General features: G+C 37.1%; 1 protein-coding gene across 2 annotated transcripts in view; it reads right to left on the bottom strand.

Annotated features, from left to right (window-relative positions):
• Positions 1-16,160, bottom strand: part of ywhaba (tyrosine 3-monooxygenase/tryptophan 5-monooxygenase activation protein, beta polypeptide a) — a 40,257-nt gene that overhangs the window by 11,031 nt on the left and 13,066 nt on the right. For both annotated transcript variants that reach the window (XM_053636913.1, XM_053636912.1), the window contains exons 2-3: positions 13,483-13,783; positions 6,366-6,489 (exon numbers count right to left, since the gene is read on the bottom strand). In XM_053636913.1, the coding sequence (XP_053492888.1) occupies positions 6,366-6,489; positions 13,483-13,776 (418 nt within the window). In that variant the 5' untranslated portion in view covers positions 13,777-13,783. The remainder of the gene's footprint in view (positions 1-6,365; positions 6,490-13,482; positions 13,784-16,160) is intronic.

Genomic DNA, 16,160 nt, shown 5'->3' with positions numbered 1-16,160 from the left:
GAAATCTTTGCAAATTTATTAAAAATAAAAAACAAAAAAAGCACATGTATATAAGTATTCACAGCCTTTGCTCAATACTTTATTGAAGCACCTTTGGCACCAATTACAACCTCAGTCTTTTTGAGTATGATGATACAAGCTTGGCACACCTATTTTTGGGCAGTTTCTCCCATTCTTCTTTGCAGGACCTCTCAAGCTCCATCAGGTTGGATGGGGAGCATCGGTGGACAGCCATTTTCAGATCTCTCCAGAGATGTTCAATCAGGTTGAAGTCTGGGCTCTCGCTGGGCCACTCAAGGACATTCACAGAGTTGTCCTGTAGCCACTCCTTTGTTATCTTGGCTGTGTGCTTAGGGTCGTTGTCCTGTTGGAAGATGAACCTTCGCCCAGTCTGAGGTCCGGAGCGCTCTGGAGCAGGTTTTCATCAAGGATGTCTCTGCACATTGCTGCATTCATCTTTCCCTCGATCCTGACTAGGATCCCAGTTCCTGCCACTGAAAAACATCCCCACAGCATGATGCTGCCACCACCACTCACTGTAGGGATGGTATTGGCCAGGTGATGAGTGGTGCCTGGTTTCCTCCAGACATGACGCTTGCCATACAGGCCAAAGAGTTGAATCTTTGTTTCATCAGACCAGAGAATTTTGTTTCTCATGGTCTGAGAGTACTTCAGGCGGACTGTCATGTGCCTTTTACTGAGGAGTGGCTTCCATTTGGCCACTGTACTTATACATGCCTGGTTGGTGGAGTGCTGCAGAGATGGTTCTTCTTCTGGAAGGTTCTCCTCTGTCCACAGAGACAAGCTGGAGCTCTGACAGAGTGACCATCGGGTTTTTGCTCACCTCCCTGACTAAGGCCCTTCTCCCCGATCGCTCAGTTTGGCCGGGCGGCCATCTCTAGGAAGAGTCCTGGTGGTTCCAAACTTTTTCCATTTACGGATGATGGAGGCCACTGTGCTCATTGGGACCTTCAATGCTGCAGAAATGTTTCTGTACCCTTTCCCAGATCTGTGCCTCGATACAATCCTTCCTCGGCGGTCTACAGACAGTTCCTTGGACTTCATGGCTTGGTTTGTGCGCTGACATGCATTGTTAACTGTGGGACCTTATATAGACAGGTGTGTGCCTTTCCATATCATGTCCAATCAACTGAATTTACCACAGGTGGACTCCAATCAAGTTGTAGGAACATCTCAAGGATGATCAGTGGAAACAGGATGCACCTGAGCTCAATTTTGAGTGCCATGGCAAAGGCTGTGAATACATATGTACATGTGCTTTTTTTGTTTTTTATTTTTAATAAATTTGCAAATATTTCAAACAAACTTCTTTCACGTTGTCATTATGGGGTATTGTTTGTAGAATTTTTGAGGAAAATAATGAATTGAATCCATTTTGGAATAAGGCTATAACATAAAATGTGGATGCACTGTAAATAAGAATCAAATCGACAAATTGTACACAATACCCAGCCCTATAAAATATGTTAATATTTAAAAGAAAATCCTTTGCACAACGCATGGTATAGCCCACATAGATACATTTAACACCTTATTCATAGCCTTCAATTTGCACAATGTGTGAAGGACAACATTGGGAAGAATGTGAAAACTTTTTTTTTAAAAAAATACAGAAAATTACTTTAAGTCGATCAATCAAAGAAATAATTGACAGACTAATCGATTATCAATATAGTGGCAAGAAAAAGTATGTGAACCTTTTGGAATTTCATGGCTTTCTGCATAAGTTTGTCATAAAATGTGATCTGATCATCTAAGTCAAGGGTATTGACAAATATAATGTTTCTAAAATAATAACACAAAATAAATTCTGATCCCTCATGCCTTTATTGAGAACAACCAAAAGAAACCCTCAGTGCTTGTGGAAAAAGTATGTGAACCCTGTGTCTGTCTGTGTGTCTGTGTGTATGTACATGTATATAATATATATATATATATATATATATATATATATATATATATATATATATATATATATATATATATATATATATATACACACACACACACACACATATACACACACATTACTGTGCAAAAGTCTTAGACAGCCTGTTTTTAATACAAAGTTGGCTATAGATTTTTATTTTATGACTTCTACATTATCAAGCCAGTACAAAAACATTTAAGATTTCCAAACATTAGCCTTCCAGCACAAAATTAAATGTTACAGAAAAATATTTGTATGTCAGTAAAGAAACCAGCATATTAAGTGGTAAGACACTTTTCAGACAAAAAAACAATGATAAACAACTAATTCTACCAGAGATATTTTTTTTAAGCAAAGGGTCATCACACCAAATATTGCCTTTGTTTCATTTATTACTATTTACTGCTCATTATAGTATTTTTTTTTAAAGGAGAAACATTTAATTTCATTATTTTTGAAGGCATATTTTATATACAAGCACACGCAAAGAAATGCTAAGACTTGCACAGTATGTGCATGTATACACAGTCATGTGAAAGAATAAGTACACCCTATGGAAATTGTTGGCTTTTTTGGCATATTTGGAGCAAACATTTGATCAGCTTTGAAACAGTGCCTATTAATGAAGTTGATGTACATGAACTTAGCTTTTTCAATCACTTATTCAACAAAAATATTAATAGATGGAATTTTCTTTGGTGGAAAAAGTAAGTACATGCTTGGCCTCAGAAGCAAGCTGTCCAGTCCCTGAGGCAGTGAAGCAGCCTAAAACCATAACATTTCCACCACCATGCTTCACAGTTGGCATAAGGTGCTTCTCTCAGTCTGCACCAAACATATCTGTTGTTACTGCGGCCAAACAACTATCTTTGATTCGTCCCTCCAGAGCACATTATTCCAAAAGGTCTGGCCTTTGCCTACATGCTCATTGGCAAACTGTATTCTGCCTCTTTGCAGGTCAAATTTGTGCTCTCTCTTTCGGATTGTAAACGCATACACTGATGTGACAAGTTGAAATGTGATCTGCTCAATGCTGTAACAAGGTATAGCAGATTCAAACTCATGATCAGTAATGATAAAAAGGGGTTAAATAGTCAAATGTTTTTGTAAAAAAAAAAAAAAAAGTTTATTTTTCACTGTTATTCTATTTTCATGTGTTAAAACATTCATAATTCAAGTAAGTTATAACGCTCGTCATCTATTAGGATGGTCTGAGTCCTGCACTCTGGGATCGATTGCTTTAGTCTCCGCCCACATACCTGGAGGAAATGCAGTATTTTTCCATTCGAGTAAAGCTCTTGTGGAAGTAACACCAACCGTCATGCTTGTGACTTATTTCTCCTCTTTATAGATAGGGGGACAACACGCTTGTAGATTATTTTCTTTACAGTGGAATTATGCATTTCAAATAATTTGGAAATCTTTTTAAATCCCTTGCCAGACTCGGGCATCCAAAACATTTTTCCTGATGACACCACACACCTCAATAGCAAAGGGAACACCAGACATTAGATATGAGAGGGGTATAAATAAGACAGGTTCCACTTCTTGCACACCCTAAGCAGGTTCTAAATCACTAGCACCCAAACTTGAACACCTGATTCTAATTAAATCTAATTCAAATCTAAGGTGTGAAATAGTAAAAATGACCACAAAATATAAATCATGTGTGTCATTTGATAGAGTGCATCACCTTTATTAATAGGCACTGTTTCAAAGAGGATCAAATGTTTGCTTGTCCAAATATGCCAAAATAAAAAAGCCAACAATTTCCATGGGGTGTTTTTTTTTTTTTTTTTTTACATGACTGAGTGCGTATATATACACGAAGCCCTCCGCTAATATTGACACCCTAGGTAAATATGTGGCTGTGAAAAATTGTCGTTGTTTAACCTTTATCTATAAGAGCAGGATCAAAGGATCAAACAAAAGGATCAAACAATTGTAAACAGGTTTATAAAAAAAATTGTTACATGTGTGGCACAATTATTGGCACCCCTATGAATTCATATGAGAAAAATATATTTGAAGTATATTCCCATTGATAATTTAAATCTTTTAGTACATCTGGGTGACTAGGAACAGGATATTGTGCAACCATGACCATTTATACAGGGGTATAAATATGAGGTAACATGGGCCAAATTCCCTTTAGTCATTCATCACAATGGGCAAGACCAAGGAATATAGCTGTGATGTGCGGCAAAAGGTTGATGAGCTTCACAAAATGGGAAGTGGCTATAATAAAATAGCAAAAGCATTGAAAATGCCCATTTCCACCATCAGGGCAATAATTAAGAAGTTCTAGTCAACTGGAAATGTTATGAATCAACCTGGAATTGTACGCGTGTCTATATTGTCTCAACACAATGAAAAGGATGGTTCAGGTAGCCAAACCATCTCCAAGGATCACAGCTGGAAAACTGCACAAGTTAGTTGCGTCTTGGGGTTAAAAATTCTCCAAAAGTACAATCTAAAGTCACCTACATCACCACACATTGTTTGGAATGGTTTCAAGAAAAAAAAAAGCCTCTACTCTCATCCAAAAACAAACAAGTGTCTTCGGCTTGCCAGACACTACTGGACCTTTAAATGGAATCGGGTTCTATGGTCAGCTGAAACCAAAATATAGCTTTTTGCCAGTAACCACCAGAGGCAGTTTTGGCGCACACAGAGAGATAGCCATATAAAAATGTACCTCATGCCCACGGTTAAAAATAGTGGTGGCGCTAATGTTTTGGGGCTGTTTTTCTGCCAGAGGACCTGGACATTTTGTTAGGATACATGGCATCATTAACAAATATCAACAGATATTAAATGAAAACCTGAATGCATCTGCCAAAAAGCTTAAAATTGGCCATGGTTGGATCTTCCAGCAGAACAATGATCCAAAACATACATCAAAATCAACACAAAAATGGTTTACTGACCACAAATTCAAGGTCCTGACATGGCCTTTCCAGTTCCCTGACTTTAACACCATAGAAAACCTGAGGGGTGATCTGAAAAGGAGAGTCCACCAGCATGGACCTTGAAATTGGAAGGATCTGGAGAGATTCTGTATGGAGAAATGGTCTCAGATCCCTTGCCATGTATTCTCCAACCTCATCAGGTATTATAGGAGAAGACTCAGAGCTGTTATCTTGGCAATGGGAGGTAGCACAAAGTATTGACTAAAAGAATGCCAATAACTGTGCCACACATATTAAAGTTATATACATACACACACCCATGGGAGTATTTTGTGAATTTCTTCAAAAAACATCAGAAGGTTAAACAATAAAGACAATTCACAGCCTTCTTTGCTCATACTTACCAAGGGTGCCAATATTTATATATAAAAAAAAAATAATAATTTCACTGTTTGTTACTAACTGCCTTTAGGCATTTTGTTTTTATTTTTAATTTGACATTACAGATTTCACTTTTGCTATCACTGTTCATCACTGCGAGTGAGGAGCAATGCAGCCTTGTTACAAATAGATTGCTCCTGTTCTAATAAACCACAGAAGTTATACTGCAAGCATTCAAACACAGGATATAATGACAAACTTGAATTAAACTAAACCTTTTAAGCAACTCGCACCAATTCCCCCAACTCCTTGCACACAGTGGAGCATTTTGGATATAAACAGAAGTTTGTGCTTGTGCATCACTGTCACGCTTCTGTGGTACACAAGCACCGCTTTGTAAAGTTTATAGGTTATAATCTTCTTTGAGGCATTAATATAAAACACTCCCATGCATTAGAGTTGGCTCGCAAACGTTTGTCTGCAATCATTTGATGATTACACCTCCTGTGATGGCTTACATCTGATGGTGACTGAGGTCATGCTTGGTATAAAAGCCAACACTGACAAATAGTAAACTGAAGAAATTCATTTTCATTGACTCCAGGTATTCTGCTAAAGCTTGCATTTGTTGTTACACCTACAAAATGATTGGTTCATTTTTCAGATCATTTTTAAAAATTTGCGATGCAATTTGCAGAGTTTTTTGTGCTTGTTTTGCAGAAAACTACTTGAATTGGCCAAACTGCAATTGCATGAAATTGTTTTGCACGGTCTTTCGCAGTGATGTTTGTCTGTAAATTAGACCTTTAAGCTCTACGTTTGACGCACATGAATTGAAGAGGGCTTTGACTGAATGAGAGTTGTGATGTCACATGACATGTCATGGTCCAAATCTGCATAAAAGCCATGGTAATTTTGAAAAATTCCAAGCACCACCAAATTTGGAAGCGTTTGCTTGATTTTGTGTTAATTTCTGCAATCACAAAATCCTGGAAGGACTGAATGAAATAAGTAAAAATACAGAATTCACCAAATAGGACATCTGTATTTTACTTCCTTATTTGACAGACATTCTACTTTCATCTGCATCACCATTACAGACCAATAGGAAATCAGCTCACATTTTTTTTCATCGCCTGATGCCACCTCAGATAAGTATCTGTAGTAGTCTCCCTTCATTTTCAGGTAGAAGACTTTGCTCTCTGCCTGGCTAGCATTAGGTATGAGGTACTTCTCAAGAAGTGCCTGGGAGAACAAAGAAAAGAAACTTGTCAGAACAACAGCATTGAATTCAGAGACATTGCCCATAATTAGCCAAATATGGCCCTTATTAGAGAAGCAACTGTAACACATGGACAAAGATTAAGCACAAGGACATAGTTGATGCATGTGAAAATAAAACATTGTTTTACGTAGTCATTTGATGGTCATATAAATGACTACACTAGATGCATGTTTTTCCCACTATACAACATATCCCATTATTCAGTAAGCATAAAACTGTTATGTGGGCAAAAAAACCACTGATGGTCCATTCAGACCACACAAATATTCAGACACTTGGATTGGAATACGCCAGTGCATATGTCCACTTCATGTAATGTTTTTGAATTTGTACTTATAAATATGAACAGAATATGAGTTGAATTATTGCCAAGTTATATTTTTGTTTCACCTTTTCTCCCAAAAGGTTTTGGATTTGTCTAAATATTCATTTGCAAATTTCACATATACATCTCTGTGCTTCGTTTTCTTTTTTGTTTGTTTTTTTTGCATGGGGTATAAGAATGAGAGGATTTCTACATGTATATTATCAAACCAACGTAACAGAAGGGGTATGCAGCTTTTTTCATTGGAGTGTTGTCCCTGAGAATTTTAAGCAGCTCATTCACCCTGACACCTTGCACCATTTATTTTTTTCCAGTATTTACACCAATAAACCAAAACATTAAAACCACTAACAGATGAAGTGAACATTGATTATCTTGTTACAATGCCACTGGTCAAGGGGTAGGATATATTAGACAGCAAGTGAACAGACAGTTCTTAAGCTCGATGTGTTGGAAAAAGGGCAAGCATAAGGATCTGCTTGACTTTGACAAAGGCCAAATTGTGATGGCTAGACCTCTGGGTTAGAGCATCTCCAAAATGGCAGGTCTTGTGGGGTGTTGCCGGTATGCAGTGGTTAGTACCTACCAAAAGTTGTCCAAGATAAAACAACCACTGAACTGGCAACAAGGCCAGCCACAATAAATAATTTTATTGGACGATATATTGTACCAGAAATAATCTCAATAAATGATATTGTAATTTATGCCACAGATATAATAATGGCATTGTTTTCATCCTCTGACAAAAATATTCCTTAAATGTAATCTGTCATGTCATTTTTTGATTTTAGTCAATCTTACTCAGACTAAAATGGCATAGAATATTAGTCACCAGTAGGGGTGTAACGATACACTCCTCACGATTTGATACGCATCACGATACTGGATTCACGATATGATACGCATCACAATACGAATCACGATATTTTGAACAAAATTTTAAAAAATGAAACAAAATCAAATAAGAGATTTATTTCCAAAACATTAACAATAGCTTTCTTTGTTGTACATACAACTGGTATATTTAGTTGTTTAATGAATTAATTTGAAGATTTATTTTAACTTCTTTATGTAAATTAACAATCAATCAAGTGCGTTACTGAACAATAAAACTGAATTTTAACATGAAATTACAATTAAGATAGCTGAAACCCAAGAGAGAACTTCTTAAAGCAGTAAAAGGGCAAAAATAAACATTAAAATAAATAGTTCAAGTAAGTTCAACTCAACACAAACAGCTTTTGGCTTTGTTTAGGTTACTTACAGGTTTTTCTGTTTTGAAAAGAAGCAGCATATCTACATTTTCAGGCAGAAGCTGGGATTTGTGTGAAATGCAGATGGAAGGCAGGAAGTGCCTATACATAGGAAGCACGATCACAAACTCAAAATACCTATGTTTTGCATTGTTTATGGTTGCTCAAATCAATCAAACTGGGGGTGGGGGGGTGGAATGCAAGAAGTTGACTGGAAAACGCAGGAAAAAGTGGCTTGTAAATCTGCGTCTGCGTTCAGGAGGAGCCGAATTAGATAATGCTCGTGTGTGCAGTGACCCGTGTCAAAAGTAAGTTAATACAACTTACATATGCTATGTTTATGTAACATTAGCTGTTTCCGTACTTTGTAAAGTTAAAGTAATTGTTTTGCGATGATCAATGTCTTTAATGGCGTTTCGGCAGACTCCTGTCAGTGATTAACTTAATAACAAACAACTGTAATGCTAACATTGAGAGGTGCAGTAGTGTTGAATGTTTATTGCTAGGTTAATCCACAGGACCAAAAAAAAAAAAAAAAAAAAAAAGAAATGCCACTCACCCAAGCGAAAACGAAACGATAATTATTGTGGAGCAAATTGGTACCGAGGTCACTGACCCAACCACTAACAAAAAAAAGTTGTATGCCTACATACATTTGTATGCTTTCATTTGTTGTCTGGAGGACAAGGTAGTTGATATCTACCGCCTCGAGGGCAGGCAAGTATTTCAATTCAGTAAAAAATTGTATTTATTTATTTTTTTAAATCGCTCCTCTTCATAATAAGGATCATGTCCAACATATGTAGTATTTTTCTGTTTATAACTTTCTCTTGTAAGTGTCTAAACCAGTACAGTACGGACTTTCCTCCATCTCGTCCATTCTGCTTTTCACTTGCTGCCCTCCAACTGAATTTCGTGCATCAGAATCACGTGACCGCAAACAAGCTATAGGATAAAACGGACGTCATAACATTTTTCATCGCAATATAATCATACCATGATATATTGTTACACCCCTAGTCAACAGCATTTTAGCTGATGGGAAAATGCTAAAATTACCTAAACCAAATATTCACACATTTACATATTAATTTAAACATGGATCAACAAAAACCATGCAAAAATTGCGCTTGTGAAAACCCAACCTCCTGAAAAAACATTACAATGAGTACACAGTATAATAGAATATTGTGAATTCCTTAAGCTTTAGTCATTCATCGTGCGTATTTTAGGGTGTTGTTACACAAAGAGCATATTCATGACGTGACTTACCATTCTACCTAGTGCGTTACTTCAGTCCAAGTTCACTTGCATTCACATAATTTTGTGCAGAAGCAAGTTGTAATATTACATTTATGTTGTGTATATGTCTGATTAATCTCATAGTATTGGATTAGTTTGGTTGAGTAAATTAACCCAGTAGTAAAGCGCTTCAGTTTACCGGTGTTCATTCACTGTTCAGTTTCAGCTCACGCAGCTTAAGTGGGTCAATCCCTGACATTATTGACTATAACTGGATTATTTGAAACACTTGAACTATTCTTTCTAGACGTGTCTTCAAGAAACATTGTTACTGCATTGTTAATATCGTGCGTGCCTTTTTCAACATGACTTAATTAAAATCGGTGCTAGTGCTTGCTACACATCTTAAATTCGAATGCACAGTTTTTGCAACGTGCACTTTTATTTCAAATTCGAAGTTCGAATGTTATTTTGACAGCCCTACAGCAGACGAGAGAAGTAGAAGCAGTCACTCCGTGTGCGGGAGCATTCAGCATGCAGTGTTTTTGTTTCGATTTATGTCTGTGCAGACATCAGAACTGGACCATGGAGCAACTCAAGAAAATGGCTTGATCTCATGAATCATATTTTCTTTTAGATCATGTCGATGACCAGGTGCGTGTGCATCGCTTACCCTGGGACATGATACATCAGGATGCACTATGGGAAGAAGGCAAGCCAGCAGAAGCATTGATTCTCTGGGTAATGCTGGGAAACCTTGGATCCTGGCATTCATGTGCAGGTTACTTTGAAATGTACCATCTATCTAAACACTGTTGCAGACCAAGTGCACCCCTTCATGGCAACAGTATTCCCTAATGGCAGTTACCTATTTCAGCAGGATAATGTGCCCTGCCACACTGCAAAAACTATTCAGGAATGGTTTGAGGAAAATGACAGTTCAAGCTGTATCGGCAGCAAAAGGGAGACCTACACAATATTAGGCAGGTGGTTTTAATGTTCTTGCTGATCTGTGTATTTAAAAAAAACAAAAAAAAAACAAAAAAAAAAAAACAAAAAAAAACAAAACCCTATATATTTAGTGCCCAAATACTTAAGAATTTAATTTTTTAAAAACATCACACTCTATGCATATGAATACATATATTTTAAAAATATTTATAAATACAAAGTCAAAAGATGTACATAAATTTCAAGTGGACGTATGCAATGGAAGTATAAACCTAATAAAAAATATCTGAATACTTAGTCAAGTGAAAATTTGAAATCATTCAATAATGTTTTTACTTTTCATGGCCTAAATAACAATTGTGAGGTCCTAATCAACTTCTATAAACAACCAGTTTTCAATGTCAGTTTTTCCTAGAAAGTAAACCAACATTCTTAAACCAGGTGGGAAAATATACCGTGCCCTAAACAAATATTGGCACCCTTAGTAAATATGAGCAAAGGCGGCTGTGGAAATTTATTGTTTAACCTTTTGATCTCTTGTTCAAAAAATTCACAAAAATACTCTGCTCTCATGAATAAAGTATTGCAAACAAAAAATGTTTATCCAAAAAAAATATATATATAACTTTGCTAAATATAGGTGTGCCATAATTATTGGCACCCTTTTAGTCAATACTTTGTGTTACCTCCCTTTGCCAAGATAACAGCTCCGAGTCTTCTCCTATAATGTCTGATAAGGTTGGAGAATACATGGCAAAGATCTGAGACCATTCCTCCATACAGAATCTCTCCAGATTCTTCAAATTCCAAGGTCCATGCTGGTGGACACTCCTCTTCAGTTCACCCCACAGGTTTTCTATAGGGTTCAAGTCAGGGGACTGGGATGGACATGGCAGGCCCTTGATTTTGTGGTCCGTGTTGATTTTGATGTATGCTTTGGATCGTTGTGTTGCTTGAAGATCCAACCACGGCCCATATTAAGCTTTCTGGCAGAGGCAGTAAGGATTTCATTTAACATCTGTTGATATTTGATAGTCCATGATGCCATGCATCCTAACAAAATGTCCAGGTCCTCTGGTAGAAAAACAGCCCCAAAACATTAAAGATCCACCACCATAGTTAACTGTGGGCATGAGGTACTTTTCCATATGGCTACCTCTCTGTGTGCACCAAAACCACCTCTAGTGTTTATTGGCAAAAAGCTCCATTTTGATTTCATCTGACCATAGAACCCGATCCTGTTTGAAGTTCCAGTAGCATCTGGCAAAATGAAGACGCTGGAGTTTGTTTTTGGATGAGTAGAGGCTTTTTTCTTGGAACCTTGCAGATTTTTTGGCCACTCAAACAATTCTCTTCTCAGTGCGTTGACGCAATATAGACACACGTCCAATTCCAGGTTGATTCATAACATTTCCAGTTGACTGGAACTTCTTAATTATAGCCCTGATGGTGGAAATGGCCATTTACAATGCTTGTACTATTTCTTATAGCCACTTCCCATTTTGAGAAGCTCAACATTTTGCCACACATCACCACTAAATTCCTTGGTCTTACCCATTGTTATGAATGACTAAGGGAATTTGATGCATGTTACACCTCATATTTATACCCCTGTGAAACAGGAAGTCATGATTAAACAATTTCCTGTTCCTAGTCACGCAGGTGTACTAAAAATTCTAAATATCAATGGGAATATACTTCAAATATTTCTCATATGAATTCATATGGGTGCCAATAATTGTGCCACATATATTTAACAAAGATTGCCTTTTTTTTTTTATAAACCTGTTTGCAATTGCTTGATATCTAGGAGAGTAGAGTATGTGTGATTTGTTTTTTTTAAACAAAAGATCAAAAGGTTAAACAAATATTTTTTCACAGCCCTCTTTGCTCTTATTTACCAAGGGTGCCAATAGAAGTGGAGGACACTGAAAGTACACCCTTATAATATTCAGTAACATGTAACATACCAACAGTAACTTAAAGTAAACATTTTCTGTAATTCATCAGTCTCTCAGATCAATTTGGAAGATTCTTTACAACATTGCTTCCATTCATTGATGTTTGAGGGGATTCATTATGCACAGCTCTCTTAAGATTCCACAATAGCATCTCTATGGGGTTAGGGTCTGGACTTCAACTTGGCAATTCAAACACCTTGATTCTTTTCTTATTTAGATGTCGATTTTCTGGTGTGATTGGGATCACTGCTCTGTTGCATGACCCAATTTTCACTTAGCTTAAGCTGCTGGACAGACGACCTTACATATGTCTCAAGAATATTCTGGTATTCAGTGGAGTTCATCCTTGTCTCAATGACTGCAAGTTTCCCCAGGTCCTGTGGCTGCAAAACAAGCCAAAACACCCCTCCACCACCATGCTTGACAGTTGATATGAGGTGTTTGTGGTGATACGCTGTTTGGTTTTCACCACACATGGCACTTTGCATGATAACTAAAATCTACATTGGTCTTGTCAGTCCAAAGGATATTGTTCCAGAATTTCTGTGTATTTGTTTGGATGCAATTTTGCAAACCCGAGTCATGCTGCCATTTTCTTTTTGGAGAGAAGGGTTTTTTCCCTAGCCACCCTGCCATGAAGTCATACTTGTACTGTCTCTTATTGTGCTGTCCTGAACAAACATTTAATGTGCTTACAGTGGTCTGTAGGTCACATGATGTAGCTCTTGGGTTTTTCATTAAACAGTCTGAGCTTGGACTCAATTTGCTGGGACATTCAATCCTAGGAAGACTAGCAATTGTAACCATTTTGTGAATTTCAAATTGTTTGAAGATGGCCTTATAACCCTTCCCAGATTGACAAGCTGCCAAAAGTTCTGCTTTTATAGATGTAATCACCCTTCTTGATGATTAACTGATCTTGTGTATTTCATTAAGAACATCTTGCTGATAATTACTTTCTTAATGAGGAAGTAGGAAGTGTGTACAATTTTTTTCCCCACCTGATTTTTGTATGTTGGTTTACTTTTTGCGAGGAAAAGAAATGACATTTTGTTGTCACCTGAGGTTATTTGACTTATTTATTTAAGCCTTGATTAATAAAAACAGAATAAAAATGGGTGACAACACAAAGAATGATAGATCAGTTAATTATTGTGATGTGAATTAACATGCCTAGTCTTAAAACACTCCTTTCCATGACTCTAATTTAGCATTCCTCACCAGCACATCATTGCAGATTTCCTGTAGCTCAGACTCAATTTTCTCACGGTATTCTCGTGCCATCTGCTGTTTCTTCTCACTCCCCTCCGTCTTCTGCTCAATGCTGGAGATTACACGCCAAGAGGAGCGGCGAGCACCCACCACGTTCTTGTAAGCCACGGATAGCAGATTGCGCTCCTCGTTAGACAGCTCACCTCCACCTTCAGTGACGGCCTTCATAGAGGATGCCATGTCGTCATAGCGTTCAGCCTGTTCGGCCAGTTTAGCCTTCTGCACTAGGTCACTCTTATCCATGTCGATACTGTTAAGAAGAGAGCCACTGAATTACATAAAATACATTCAGGCTAAGCCTTTGTTTATAATGGTTAAGTTACAAAACTGTTACAGTATTTAAAGTATAGATCATCATTACCAAAACAGGTAATTATCCAGATTTAGAAAAATAAATATTTTGATGTTTTATTAGATTTTAAAACTGTGCCCATAAAAAACCCCCCATAAAAGGTCACTTCTCTTCTGCAGCAGTATTCTCATTTACCACTACAATTCAAGGCCAGCTGTGAAAGCGAGAAGCTGTTTCATTAACAAGAATTTATTCATGCAGACTAGGGTTTTGTTAACTTGATTTATGTGTAGTATTTGTGTAATGTGCAGTGTATTCATTGTTTTCCTACTATTCATATTTCTCTCAATATTTGCTGATAGACAGCTAGTGAAAAAAGAACTTGGGAAAAACCAAAAAGGATTACGCCGTCTAAATTCATTCATCCATTGTACTATTTTACATGGATGCAGGATTTTGATCAAGAAAGCTTTTTTTGCAGATGGCATGAAATTGATCAGTTTGAGCCGGTGGTATTTTCTGAAAACAATGACAGGTGCACAAATAGCAAGTTGACAGAAACCACATCAATACTTTTGTAGTTTAATTTGGGCTTTACAGATTATGGCACTGAACAAAGAATCAAAAGAAGTGAGCTCAGTGCAGTTTTGTATTTAGAAATGTACTGAACCATCAATGTAACCAATTTCATTTTTTTCAGGTTTGTAATTGTGAACTAGAGCTGCAATAAAAATGATTAAAATCACCCAATGTGTGTCTATTTTTGAATGCAGTTACATTCAAAAATAGTGTCAATTCTACAGCATTTGCTTTGATCAATGACCACAGACAATGTAACATGACCTCACACATGCACCTGAACCACAGCAAATTTTAAAGAGGTTCTCAAATGCACTGCATTCTAATGAGAAGGGACAAATGAGATTTGTAATTAATATTACATTAATTATTAAAGAACGATTTATTAAATGGATGAATGGTGCATGTGAGCCATGGATGCATGTGCTGTTTCACTTAAAACTAGACCGTGATTCATTATACATAAAAGGCGTTCATAAAATTAGATTTATCAAGATGTGCTTGAGTTGCTACTGACAAAAGAACCAGGCATCATTATTGACCGTTTCCTTTTAAATTTGGGAGAAGACACTGCACTCATGGTGCCATAGTATGATTAAGGTTTTTTGTTAAAAAACAGTATTTTTGCTCAGGATTCATGCTATTGTGGTGCAAATGGAGGAATTGAGGATGTAAAAACTCAATACATATAATCCTTTCACAAATCATTTGCATAAGGTAGAAACAGTATTTCAAGAGTATTGAAACGGCAAGCCCCCATCCCCGTGTACACAATGAAAACATTTGGGTTTGGGATCAAAAAAGGAATACGAGATGACAGATCAGAAATTCAGTTTTCATTTCCTAGAATGTACATGTGTTACACAACTTAAAAAGTAATATCAAAAGTATAGGAACAGATAGTTTTAAAGTAAATTGCAGTTAAGTTTTGGTTGCTGACCCACTGACATCACCACACTGTTGCATTCTACTGTTCTGATGCTTTTCCATGCTTCTACCATAGCCTCTTTCAGGGTTTTTTTTTTTGGGGTGGGGGGCAGGGGTGGTTACGGTCTGGTGACCTAATGGTGGATCAAATCCTTTCTTTCTCTACACTTTGGCCTTTCCATCACTTTGGTAGAGGTTAGTGTCGGTTCCAGAACCTTTCTGGCTCATTTAGTTTGTTTTTTTTTTTTTTTTCCTTGTGGTATGGCCACTATGTTTCTGCTCTTGAAGTCTTTCTTGAATAGTGGATGGTGATACCTTCACCCCTGCCCTGTGGAGGTTGTCGGTTATGACACTGCCTGAGTTTTTGGGTTTTACCCCAATAACAACTTTCACAATGTTTCAGTCATCAAGTGCAGTTGTTTCCTTGGCCGACTTGCTTGATTTTCCCTCTTTTCTCAGCTTTAGAATAGCTTGCTTTTCACCCATACACAGATCTCTGGTCTTCATGTTGGTTTATCTTTAACAACAAAAGAAGGGCTCAAACCAAGAGTATACATTCAGAAGCTATTATTTGTTTAAACAATCAATCTAATAGGGCACACCTGTCAATCACATTCAAATTTTTCCTCATTTGAAAAGTTGGTGGGATCAAAAAAGGTGTTGTGCCAAGTTGTTTAACACATCTAGATGTAAATATCAGGAAACGTCTTGCCATTTCAATACTTTCGGAGGGGGCTGTATACAAGGTTTTACAGTGACCATCGGGTGCTTTTGGGGGTTGGGGGGAGTTTGGCTTCCCTACTGGATACTATAAAATATACCTATATTT

The sequence above is a fragment of the Ictalurus furcatus genome, chromosome 11, assembly GCF_023375685.1.
Source record: "Ictalurus furcatus strain D&B chromosome 11, Billie_1.0, whole genome shotgun sequence".
In the NCBI taxonomy this organism is placed as follows: Eukaryota; Metazoa; Chordata; class Actinopteri; order Siluriformes; family Ictaluridae; genus Ictalurus; species Ictalurus furcatus.
Note: the sequence above shows the minus strand (reverse complement) of the source record. Positions and strands in the feature narration are given on the sequence as shown.